Source organism: Solea solea, chromosome 13 (assembly GCF_958295425.1).
Source record: "Solea solea chromosome 13, fSolSol10.1, whole genome shotgun sequence".
Classification (NCBI taxonomy): domain Eukaryota; kingdom Metazoa; phylum Chordata; class Actinopteri; order Pleuronectiformes; family Soleidae; genus Solea; species Solea solea.
The window spans coordinates 25,549,141-25,561,603 of NC_081146.1; the positions used below are offsets into that span (position 1 = coordinate 25,549,141).

At 41.0% G+C, this 12,463-nt stretch overlaps 1 protein-coding gene across 1 annotated transcript; it reads left to right on the plus strand.

Annotated features, from left to right (window-relative positions):
• Positions 1-393: 393 nt before the first annotated feature.
• LOC131471829 (ubiquitin-conjugating enzyme E2 E1) lies at positions 394-12,198 on the plus strand. Its single transcript, XM_058648602.1, has 6 exons — positions 394-548; positions 4,173-4,356; positions 5,047-5,097; positions 9,383-9,515; positions 10,920-11,067; positions 12,041-12,198. Exons 2-6 carry the CDS (start codon positions 4,202-4,204, stop codon positions 12,136-12,138), a joined length of 585 nt encoding a protein of 194 aa, XP_058504585.1. The 5' UTR covers positions 394-548; positions 4,173-4,201; the 3' UTR covers positions 12,139-12,198.
• The last annotated feature ends 265 nt before the right edge of the window (positions 12,199-12,463 follow it).

A 12,463-nucleotide genomic window follows, 5' to 3' on the forward strand; every position in this document is an offset into this window, starting at 1 on the left:
CAAACTGTTTAGAAATCATTGGTTTAAGCAGGTGTAACATTAATAAAGTGAGTATTTTGTATTTCGTCCAGTGTCGATTGTTTGTCGTACCCCACGTTAATCTGCTGAAAATGAAGGTAAATTAACCAATTCTGCTTATAAAATACACACTTTTCATACAACATCCATATGTCTAATCAAAATAGTCATTTAATTTTAGGACATTTAAAAAAAAGATGAATTATCCCTTTAAAATGACACATTAGACCTTTAATTGATACACTTTAATTCATGTACATGTGTTTGCACGCATGTTTGTTGACACAAATAAATGAATGCATAAATTTAAGAAGGGGTTCAATCACATTTTTATCGCGATTTACGCTCCATAAAAAAATCGCTTTTGGACGTAAACGCCGCTCATATCGCTGAGCTCTAGTTTCCAGCGGAGAACCGGTGCCGTTGAGCTTACTGCAGCCGCGGGAGGATACTTCCGTTCCGCAGAGGGCGACAGGCAGCAGCAGCAGGCAGCCGAGACTGTGGCGGAGGTCCAGACACAATAGACGGGGGTAAGTTTTCGAATGCGAGCCCAAATGTGCGCGTTTGGGCCGATGATTCGCGGCGCAGTGTCGGTAACGGCTCGGTTCGGAGCCCGTGTGTGTTTTCCGCGGTGGTGGACGCTCGGTTTGTCGCTTCTCAAGGCGCAGAAAAGACGAGAAAACAAACAGGAGCGTGTGCGGAGCTGGAGCAGCAGCAGCAGCAGCAGCAGCGGAGTGTTTCCTGGACCATGTTTGACGGCGTTTTTTGAGAAACGCTTATTTGCCGTGTTTAGTCCCCCGTTTACGTTCAGTTTGTAGTTTATTAGGCAGGGTGAGAAAACACCGGAGGTTTAAATGTAACTGGTGTCATCAGTGAAGTGGTTGGGCCTCAGTGTCGGGGGGTGAAGCGGGAGGAGGGAGGCGGTGGTGAGGGTGAACAGGCAGCACCAGCTTTGTGTGTGGGGAGGTTTTCACCGCCATGATGAAGCTAACTGTAACGAACCTCCGACATTTATTCACACCACGTTCAAAAACACGCGTCAGACCTTGTTTTAGACGTGAAATTGTGTATCCTAGCTAGCTCGTCTGCTAACGGCGTTCACGTTTACCGTCACGGAAAAGCAGCTTTGTTAGCGCCCTCCTCCGTCAGATACGGGAAACTACATGCTAGCTAGCGTAGAAGTAGGCACCTAAGTGAAGCCATTTAAATAATAATAACCTTGTTTCGATGAAAATAACTGCCAGGCAATATGATCAAAATTGTTGTCATGCTAATTCTTTGTCAAATATGTACCGCTAATCATCGCTGATTAAAGATACTTTTTTTGGTCTTGAATAAACAACTTTTATGGACAGAGGAATAAAAACAACGACGAAACAGTGTCTAACTTAATATTTCGGCCTCTATTTTATACATAAAATGGTTAACTGTCATCTTAACTAGCTTGACCGTGAATGGCGTTTCGTTTACCACCACGGAAAAGCAGCTCGTTAGCGCCCTCATCCATCAGAGACGGGGAACTACATGCTAGCTAGCATAGAAGTAGGCACCTTTAGTGAACTAATTTACATAATAATAAAATATTGGTTTCTATGAAAATAACTGCTGGGCAATATGATCCAGTGTTGTCATGCTAATTTTTTGTCAAATATGTACCGCTAATCATTGCTCAAATATCAGCTGATTAAAGATACTTTTTTTGGTCTTGAATAAACAACTTTTATGGACAGAGGAATAAAAACAACTACGAAACCGTGTCTAACTTAATATGTCGGCCTCTATTTTATACACAAAATGGTTAACTGTCATCTTAACTAGCTTGACCGTGAATGGCGTTTCGTTTACCATCACGGAAAAGCAGCTCGTTAGCGCCCTCATCCATCAGAGACGGGGAACTACATGCTAGCTAGCATAGAAGTAGGCACCTTTAGTGAACTAATTTACATAATAATAAAATATTGGTTTCTATGAAAATAACTGCTGGGCAATATGATCCAGTGTTGTCATGCTAATTTTTTGTCAAATATGTACCGCTAATCATTGCTCAAATATCAGCTGATTAAAGATACTTTTTTTGGTCTTGAATAAACAACTTTTATGGACAGAGGAATAAAAACAACTACGAAACCGTGTCTAACTTAATATGTCGGCCTCTATTTTATACACAAAATGGTTAACTGTCATCTTAACTAGCTTGACCGTGAATGGCGTTTCGTTTACCATCACGGAAAAGCAGCTCGTTAGCGCCCTCATCCATCAGAGACGGGGAACTACATGCTAGCTAGCATAGAAGTAGGCACCTTTAGTGAACTAATTTACATAATAATAAAATATTGGTTTCTATGAAAATATCTGCTGGGCAATATGATCCAGTGTTGTCATGCTAATTCTTTGTCAAATAAATAGTTATAATTATCACTCAAATATCAGCTGATTAAAGATAGATTTTTGCTCTTGAATGAAAGTGGTAGAAACCATTTGTTTTAAATTACTTTTATGGACAGAGGATGACAAACTATGCTCTTAGCTAGGTCTTTTCTTTCAGAAATGCTAGCTAATTTTATCACGGCTATGTTAGCGCCCCCTTCATCAGAGAGTGTAAATTACACACTAGAGTGTACAGTATAAGTAGTGTTTTCACTTAAAATAACCACTGGGGCTGTATGACCAAAAATGTTATCATGATAATTAGTTTTTAATGAGTCAGTATTTACAACTATTGCGGTAACTGTTGGATAATTGTTTGATTTTCGTTCCCAGTACAGTAAAAGCCACTTAATTGTGGTTTAAAACAGGAAGAAAACAAACACGTTTGAAAGTGTGTTTACACAATGTGTAAGTTTATATTTTGTAGCTTTTGAAATTATATTGTGGTACACACGGCCTAATTAAAATGAACCCCAAATTCAATCGTATTTTCATTTCATTTTCATTAGTTCGTTAAGAGAGAAAAAAGTAGGAGTGTTTCCATCGTCTGGGTTTTACACTGTGACGTGTAGTCTTGCGCCACCTACAGCTCTTCTTAGTGAACTAACTCAATTTTCCCCTAAGAGCTGCAAATGGAAATTCATTTTATTTTTTGCAAATTTGGAAAAATTCAGTTAATTTGCTATACTTTTAATAAAAACCCAGCTTATGTGTGTTTCCATTATCATGATTTAACCATTTAACACGAGCGGGAGCTATTTTTTTGGCACTAAATTGTCATACATCGATGTTCACTAACATTGAATTGAGTTGAATGCTTTCTATATATATACACATACAGTGTGTATGTATGTATATACGTATATATATATACACATTGTACAAGCTCAAGCTGTACAACGAAATTAAAACTGAACTGAAAATGGTGCAAGAAAAAACAGAAAGGCCCTGTTTCAAGGAAGACCCACATGAGTTTAAACAAATAAAATATAAATCTATCATGACCTCTGGTCCTTTAACACAAGCTGAGGCATTTGGAGTATGATTACAAATCAATAAATTCCGGCTTAAACATGCTGTGTGTGTGTGAAGGTTTGTCTGGATCTATTGAATCTCTGATTTTGAGCTTCTTAAATGTGAATATTTTCTTTGCTTTTAAAATACGTCATTAAACTGAATCGTTTAGGGTTGTGGACAAAACTAGATATTTGAGAACATCGTCATTTCCGCTTGTCAACATTTTATCGACCTAATCGATTAGTCGGGTTTATTTGGAAACTTTCCATGGGAATAAAATGGACAGGTTAGGGAACTTGAATATAGTTGGTAAATAATATGTCGTATTCTAATTTTTGGCCAAAATAATCAGATTTGATGCAAATATTACCGCCATTTTTTAAAAATAGTATAATTTTTCATGCATCATGAAAATCATATCCAAACTGTTCCAGTTCATTCTCATTAAATCCCACTGTTCCAATTAAATATTTCCCATGTAGAGTTTCTGGAAATTAACCAGAATTTTTCCGCCCATTTGCAACCCTAAGTTTTTGTCGTAACAACGTAATTTAGCCAGCATGTCCTTTCCTTCAACGAAAATAACACTAAATACATATCCATGTTTGGGCAATGAGCTTCGGCTGTGTTTCGTTCAGAAACCACTGCATGTCTTGTGACGATGCTGTTGCGAAGTCGGCTGATTTTTGCCATGTTCTCCTCTGCCCCAGGTTCCGGCTCTTCATTAATCCAAACCGGTATGTCGGATGAGGATTCCCGTGCCAGCACCAGCTCTTCCTCATCACCACCTTCATCCAGCCAAACCAGACAGAGGGACACAACTTGCAAGAAGAAACGGGAAAGCAAAGTCAGCATGAGCAAGACCTCCAAGCTGCTTTCCACCAGCGCCAAAAGGTGAGTTTATCATGATGAATTGGTAATTATGTTGATGTTTTTTTTCTTGAAAAAAACATCAACATAATTGTCTGGAATCTGGTGTTAATGTGTGATTTTCTGGACTACAACATTGAGGGCAACTGATGTGGGTTTTTCTATGACCCGATAATTAATGCCAATTTTATTTTTAGGTCCGTATATTTAGCTGATCACCTGATAAGGTGGAGGTTCATAACAGCTCACCATTTCAGTCAGTCTGTTGGTAGATGTACGTAGCAGCTCATTATTTGGCAGTCAGTCTGTTGATAGATGTACATAATAGCTCATTATTTGGCAGTCAGTCTGTTGGTAGATGTATGTAACGGCTCATTATTTGGCAGAGAATTTCTTGGTGGATGTATAGAACAGCTCATTATTTGTCACTTAATAGTACGTCTTTAATTTTATGCCTAAATATTTGTGTTATAGCAGAATTTGACCATATTTGTAGTCATTTTTCATTGTTTCTAACAACACGTAAATATCCTTAATTTAACATTAAAAAGATAAGGAAATAAAGCAGAAGTGGAAGGTAATAAAGTGTATTTTAAAACTATGTAACACAAATCCTAAACAGTAGATATTTTATTTTAGAGTGTATGTTTTTTATCTTGGGGGTGAAACTGTGTGGTCCTGCAGTGACTGACTCTGTTTCCTCTCTGTGTGCAGGATTCAGAAAGAGCTGGCTGACATCACACTGGACCCTCCACCAAACTGCAGGTCAGTTTCACTCAACTTCAACTCTCACTTTCAGGGAATAATCTCAGTGTTCTTCTCCTCTCACTGATGTCACTGTGAATCCAAAATCCCATCCGGCACCCGTCAAGATTATTTTCCAGCATTATTTTCACGATGGATCTTGTTATAATGTAACGTGTCAGAAACTGGTGTAAGTGTTACACACGTCACCTGTGAGTTTACCTGGTATTTAACACAAGGAAGTGGCGCTGTGCGAGCTGGGGCTGACCTTTGTGCAGCTGTGCTGTGATGATGTTGAGATTATGATGACTATCTTAAAAACTGGAAGGTCCAGACCAGAGCTGCTGCTGCCTCCTCCCTCCTGCAGCAGCCTGAGGCAAATCACTGAAGCTCTCACTGCTCAGTGCTGCACAGTTCTGTCAGCAGCTGAGTCTGACCTTTGACCCCCCCCACCCCCCAAACAAAAAGAAGAAAGGGCCTTCTCTGCAGTCAGGGCTCGGCAGATCAAACAAACCACCTCAGGCCACAGACATCTACAGAAGAGGACGGCATCTAGATGTTTGCTGCTCAAAGGAAAACAAAGAATTCTGTGTTTGTTATATTTCTGTTTTTTTAAGTGTGGTTCTGCTCTGACTGAGGAGAACATGTGTGTTTCCTCTCACAGAGCTGCACAAATATCAGACAGCAATCATTTTTATTGAATATGTTATTGACATGAAAATGACAGGAATTATCGCGAACCATATCACAATTTAAGTACAAATAATCGCAATTAGACATTTATTCAAAATCGCACCGGTAGACACGGCCAGTCGAGACACGAGGCGACCCTATGGTCACTGCTTTTATCTTGGCGTTGGACCCAATAGTTCTCATTGAACTCATGGGTCTGCTCCACCTACTTAAATAATCTCATAAAGAACTCTTGTCACCCCACAACTACTCTGTTCATCAAAGGACTGTCGTCCGGCGATGCCAACACCTCGCACAAGACGATCCAGACTCTTTGTGTGACCTAATGAGCGTGACCAGAGCAGGGTCTATCTTCAAGAAGCTCCTGAAGACCCAGCTCTTCCAAGAGCATCTTCTGTCCTCGCACCATCTCCTTCTGCACTCTCACCCTCTGTCAGTCCACTGTTCCTCTCCAAGACTTCTTCTCTGTAGCTTATCCCTCTCTTGTAAGTCACTTTAGATAAAAGCGTCTGCTAAATGCTCACTCTTCCACCTTGACGGCTTTCTTCTTCTCCTGCTTTGAAAAGCAAAGAGTCGTCCACACGACTGACATTGTGGTTGTTGTCGTCACAGGACACGTTGTTGCGTCGGATCTGGATCTCGTGCTGTAAACCTTTTCCACTGTTGCCTCTTTCCCTCAGACTTTCCCCCTCACGCTGATTCTGGGTGGCAGAAATAGAAATTTGGTTTTGTTGTCTTGCCCCACTGGCAACCAGCCTTTTATTTTATTTGAAACTTGGGTCTTTTTTTATAAGATCAAGCTGTTAGTTGGCTGTGGGGAAACACCTGGCACGAACAAACACTTCACTTTACCGCGCAGCACTAAAAGTTCCTGAACTGTGTTTCAGCAGTGACTTCAGAGGTTTCACAAGGCAGGAGTGAAATGTATCCCTGTGGTAAAAACCTGTTCTTCGCGGAGTGAAATGTCATTTTTAATTAGAATATGATAATGTGCTCGGTCATATTAAGGAGCTTACATCGTGGATTAAAGTAGCCGCAACAAACCTGGAGAGGCAAACGCAGACGAAGCGGAGAGAAGTTATGGAGCGAGTCAGGAGGAGGAAGAGCCAGGATTCTTAGTTCAGCTACAGACAGTGAATTGTAGTGTTTTCCAGCGGTTGCATTTGGTTAAGTGAAGCCTTACTTTCGTTTGACTCACTTGAAGGAGACGGGAGCGATCATATCTTGGGAAAAAACGCCGGATTACAACAATGAATCATGGCGGCTTAAAGTGATTGTTCGGTTTTCTGAGGGGTGATAACCCCGAGCACTTAACAGCAGTGCACTTAATAGAATCTTTTATTATGTTTATGCGGCGTTAACTTGCTGTTACACAGCCTTTTTTTCACCTTTTTATAAAAACACAAATTCTCCCACAAACCAAATTCCATTGAGATTAGACGCGATTTTAGCTCACGGGGAAACACGAGAGCTGCTGCTGCCGCGTTCTGCTGAGTCTGGGTCACAAAGGTGAATTTGAATGAAGGATTTTAAACACGAGTGACAAAATAACACGAGGCAGCAGTGGATCAACAGAGTCATTAAGTTCTGTGGTGTAAAAATCACAATCACAATAGCAATACAGGAAAATTCACTATTACAAATGGAATGCACAATATCCCCGTTGTCTTTTTTCCATTGTTAAAGCCTTTAATCTCAATTGCTGTCTGTCTGTGTTCAGATTATTCACCAAACCCTTCAAGGAAAAGTAAAAATGAGCATTTGAAACATGAATTCCTTGAGATATCAAAATGAAGTTTGCACGCTTCAAATTGTCAAATTAAGCCCGAACTGAGCTGAGCTGATTGATTGAGGCTCCGCCAAACACCCGTGTTCACCGTGATCAACATCTATTTACCCCCCTTTAGTTCACGATCAATACTGTTCTATCTTGTACTCATGAGGCCCCAAGGGGTTCAAGACCACATGTTCTGCATGTGGGGGGGTGGGGGGGGGGGGGGCTTGTGCTGCTTTGAGGGGAAAAATCAATGCAGATTACAGATCATGACACATGGACACAGCACTGGGGATTTGCTTTGAACTCAGGCGTCATCTGAATTAAGTTATGTACTTGGCACACACCCAAACTCATCCTTTGGAAAATGGTTTGGATTTTTTGAAGTTTAATTTGCAGCAAAATCAGCGCAAACCTGCTTCAGTCTACGATATCGTCAGAACACCTTTGCCGCGTTATCTCGTCGTTAGTCGGCTACTTTTGGCTGGAAATTGAAGTTTGTTTGTTTGAATTGAAGTTTGTGCTCTCCTGCACCAAATCCCATAGAGAAAACCAGCATTTTTTAGCTCACAGGGACACAGGAGCTTCTGGTCCAGGAGCTTCTGGCCTCGTGTGGGCACTGAAGTCACAAAAAACACTGAACTAAATTTACTGAGTGGTGGATCGACAACACCTGCCTGCTGCGATGTAAAATCGCTGATTTTCTAAATTGGCTTTGGTGTGTTTACAAACGGACGGTGAGATAAAGAGGCTTAAGATGTCATAGACTTGAGCTGGTGTGTATTTTATAACGTATTTATTGTGTTTAAGTGAGTAAAATCTGCACTTCAGGAACAGGAGGAGAGATTGTGATCATATTTCTTCAGAGTTGACAGTCAGTTGTTTGGAGGCGTTTGGTGGAATTTCCCTTAAATGACACATGACAAAAGCGATGATGATGATGATGATGATGAGTTATTCATAGGCCTTTTTATTTTAAACTCTAAACGCCCAAGAAAGTAAAAGGACAACACCCTCATGGACATGTTCTTACACGGCCCAGTGAAGCAATACTTCAATAACCGTATGTATCACAATTTATGAGGCAATTTTATGAGAAACTGTGCAAACACATTGTGATAAATGACGCGCGTAATAGCTCTGAATGTGTAAAAAAATGTGTCTTGTTTGTATTTCTGGCCGTAAATTTAGTTGAAAAAGACTGAATTATGAGTTTTCACTCATGATTGATTGATATTAACTGCAATAATTATCAATATCAACTGTTATACTGTGTAATAAATCTCTGCCAAACCTATAGACACTGTTTTAAGGCCGCAGCGATTCATCGGTTGTTAAATTAATCCACTTTTTTTTTATTAGAACAAGCTTTCTTGAGTTTTCTGATTCCTCTTAAATGTTAATGTTGTTTCTTCTTCTTTCTCTGGCGTTATTGATGGACCGTGTGATTTAAGAATGCAAATCCATTTCACGACAAACGCAGATGGTTGGAAATATGTATCGAGGGTTTGCTGTGGCTGATGAATCTGGTGTTTGTTCTTTTTAAAGATTCTTACATGTGAATATTGTCTGGTTTCTTTGCTCCACGTGACAAATGAAAAGTTTAAAAACGAGACATTTGAGGACGTCATCGCATCAGTAACAGTTGCACTGTTCATGTGTTTGGTGTATATTTCTGTAGCAGCAGTATTACAGCGCCACATACAGGCCTGGAGTATGAACGGCAGCACTTAGAGACGCTTGAATCTGTTAAAAATGACAAAGGGAAAAATATGGTGGTGAAGTTTGTGGTGTTTTGGAGTTGGCTGACAGTCTGTCTGTGCCTCCGCCCGTCTGCAGTGCTGGCCCCAAAGGAGACAACATCTATGAGTGGAGGTCGACCATCCTGGGACCACCGGGCTCCGTGTACGAGGGAGGCGTCTTCTTCCTGGACATCGCCTTCACCCCCGATTATCCCTTCAAACCCCCCAAGGTACTGACGTTATGGCTGTGTGTTTTTAGCAAGTCATTTAAGTGAGAGTTTGTAGAGGAACCTTTGCTTGAGAAACCCACTGAAAACCCCATCCCATTGAGAAAATCAGCAATTGGAGCTCATGGAGGGACACAGGAGCTGCTACTTTGCTGCTGCCTCCATCAGACGCTGCAGACCAGTTAATCTGTGACACAAAGTCTTTCATTCTGATTCACCTCAGTGGCACAAACTCACCACACGAGGCAGCAGTAGTCCTCAATGAGCTGAAAACACTGATTTTCTCTATGGGCTTTGGTGTGGGAGAGCAAGCGGTTTAGAAACTTTAGAAAGTTTGTGTTGAGTTACCTGTGTTTGTACAAGAGTGAAGTGTAGTGCTAGTGTTTATTTGCTCTCTCGCTGCCTCGATGCGTCTGTGCCGTCAGATGAAAAATAGTCTCCATGTTGATGATTCTTCCAATTCACCAGTTTTTTTTTTTTACAATAAATCATTTGTGTCCTTCAGTGAAGCGTCTAACACGGTAAATGTGAGGTTTTTATCGTCGGCCTGGTGAAATTCCACTGAAGTGAAACATGGATGTGATGAAACTGATAAACGGTGAATAAAGGAAATTTGTTCTTCTCCTTTCTAAATGCGCTCATGTGTGAGTGGGAAGTTGAAACCACAGAAGACTAAATTTAAACAGAAAATACCCATTTATTTGATTTTGTAAAGCAACAGCAGCTGTGGATTTACATTTATACACATATATAAATCATTTATCGCAGTTTTTTTAGTTTAATTTGCTGTAAATGATCACCTTTTTTAATAAAAGCTTCAACTTAAACACATCATAGTTTACAGGCCAGGCTGCAGCTCCTCTCTTCAGCCACCAGAGGGGGCTCGTCTCCCACACAAGAAGATGATTGGAAGTTCCTGGTCCAGGTTCATTGTTTCGACCTCAGTAATTAATTGTGAAACACAGTGTTATTCTTCAGATTATTTACATTTGAATCCCTTTTATTAGCTGAGATGATTTCAGCTTCATTCAGTCACATCGCGGTTAATGTGACGCCTTCTAACGATGATCTGTGACGTTTCTTTGACAGTCAATTTAAATACACGTCTTTGGTTTTACATTCAGGTTATTTATAAAACCAAAAGAGGAAACTTAATCACTTCCTGTCTGGATTTGCTTAGATTTCATGGCTGTAGAATTGCACAAAAAATGGTGAGTGAGTGAGTGTTTCTGCTTCCTCTTTGTCCAGGATAACTTTCACTTTTCCATATCTGGCACTTATTCAACCATTTAGGAATTACGGTAAAGAGAAGCCGATGTGCCAATCTCAGGTGGCTCATAAGGCCACTTTAAAGGGACGCGTGCGGCGCATAATCGGAGAATAAGAAAGGTCTCTGTGTCACCGCAGGTAACGTTTCGTACGAGGATCTATCACTGCAACATCAACAGTCAGGGCGTGATCTGCCTGGACATCCTGAAGGACAACTGGAGCCCCGCCCTCACCATCTCCAAGGTCCTGCTGTCCATCTGCTCCCTGCTCACAGACTGTAACCCAGGTAAGGATTCTGCCGACTGGTCACACTCACATTGGAGAAGGGAGTTTCTTGTGTTTTGTGCAGCGCTCGCTCTCCACACCAAAGTCCGTGGAGGAAATCAGCGATTTTACACCGAGACAATCACCGCTGCCTCCGTCAATAACTGCATTTTGTCTTAGGAGTTTAAAAAAAAGAGGCTTTTGTTGCGATTTGCTTCAGCGGCACAAACTGACCACACGAGGCAGCAGTAGACCAGCAGCTCCTCCTGTGTCTCTGTGAGCTAAAAACGCTGATTTTCTCTATTGGCTTTGGTGTGGGAGAGCGAGTGGTTCACAAACTTCCAATTTCCTGACACAAACGGTTTCGTAAAGGCAGGAAATGGCTGTGAAACATAATCTAAAGAAGTCCTAGATTAAAGCAGACACATGTTTGATAGGTGAGTCTTTTGCTAGGTGGCTAAAACCTGAGTTCCCTGGTCCTGTGTCACCAATTTCAGCCAGAAAAAGGCTTTGATGGGATTTGCTTCAGTGGCACAAACTGACCACACGAGGCCGCTATAGACCAGCAGCTCCTCCTGTGTTCCTGTGATGATTTTCTCTGTGGAGTTTGGCACAGGAGAGCGAGCGGTTTACAAACTCAGATTTCCAGTAAGAAATCCACTCTGTAATTTTCAGAGGAAGCAGCCACAGAGTCGCCTTTTTTTTTTTTCTTTTTTCTTTTTTCTTTATTTAAATAGAGTTTTGTAATTTTTTTTAGCTACTGTGGGAACTCACAAACAAACAAGTTTTTTGGGGTTTTTTTTTCTCCATTTGTCGCCACAGTCTCACTTCACACTTCATTTGAGTCATGGCTGAATAAAAGATTAATCTCTTATTTTGAAGCCCTCTGCTGGTAAATGAAGTGCGACAGGTTTTTCTTCTTCTTTAACTCAGTTTTATTGAAATTGTACTTTATTTATTGATTGATTGATTGATTGAGTGATTCTTTTGTGCAGCTGATCCCCTGGTGGGAAGCATCGCCACCCAGTACACGACTAACAGAGCGGAACACGACCGAACAGCCAAACAGTGGACAAAGCGATACGCCACATAAACCCGCGGCGGACGGCGGTGACGTTGGTGGTGGGAGGAGAAGGAGGGGGAGTGGCAGGCAGGGGGAGGGGGGTTGTTATGTGTTGGGCGGGGTGTGGGTGGGGCTTATTTTTATCTCAGATTTTTAGTACTTTATTGTCTGGTATATTTTTTGCTTCCTTGATTAAGTTATCTCTGCAAATATGGTAATAAAGTAAACACAATGGAAAGGATTTCATGTCTGGAGTTTCTTTAGTGTTGTTTTTGTTACAGTGTTGATTTAAAGGGGCGGTACCCACGTTTTTGTGTAACTCATGGTGAAAATACCCAGAGCCTCATTTATTTAT

Excerpts from the sequence above, each read along its gene's own strand:
- LOC131471829 (XM_058648602.1), top strand. The coding sequence starts at position 4,202 with ATGTCGGATGAGGATTCCCGTGCCAGCACCAGCTCTTCCTCATCACCA. Across the intron at positions 9,516-10,919 it reads ATCCCTTCAAACCCCCCAAG|GTAACGTTTCGTACGAGGAT; the intron begins GTACTGACGTTA and ends GTGTCACCGCAG. Across the intron at positions 11,068-12,040 it reads GCTCACAGACTGTAACCCAG|CTGATCCCCTGGTGGGAAGC; the intron begins GTAAGGATTCTG and ends TCTTTTGTGCAG.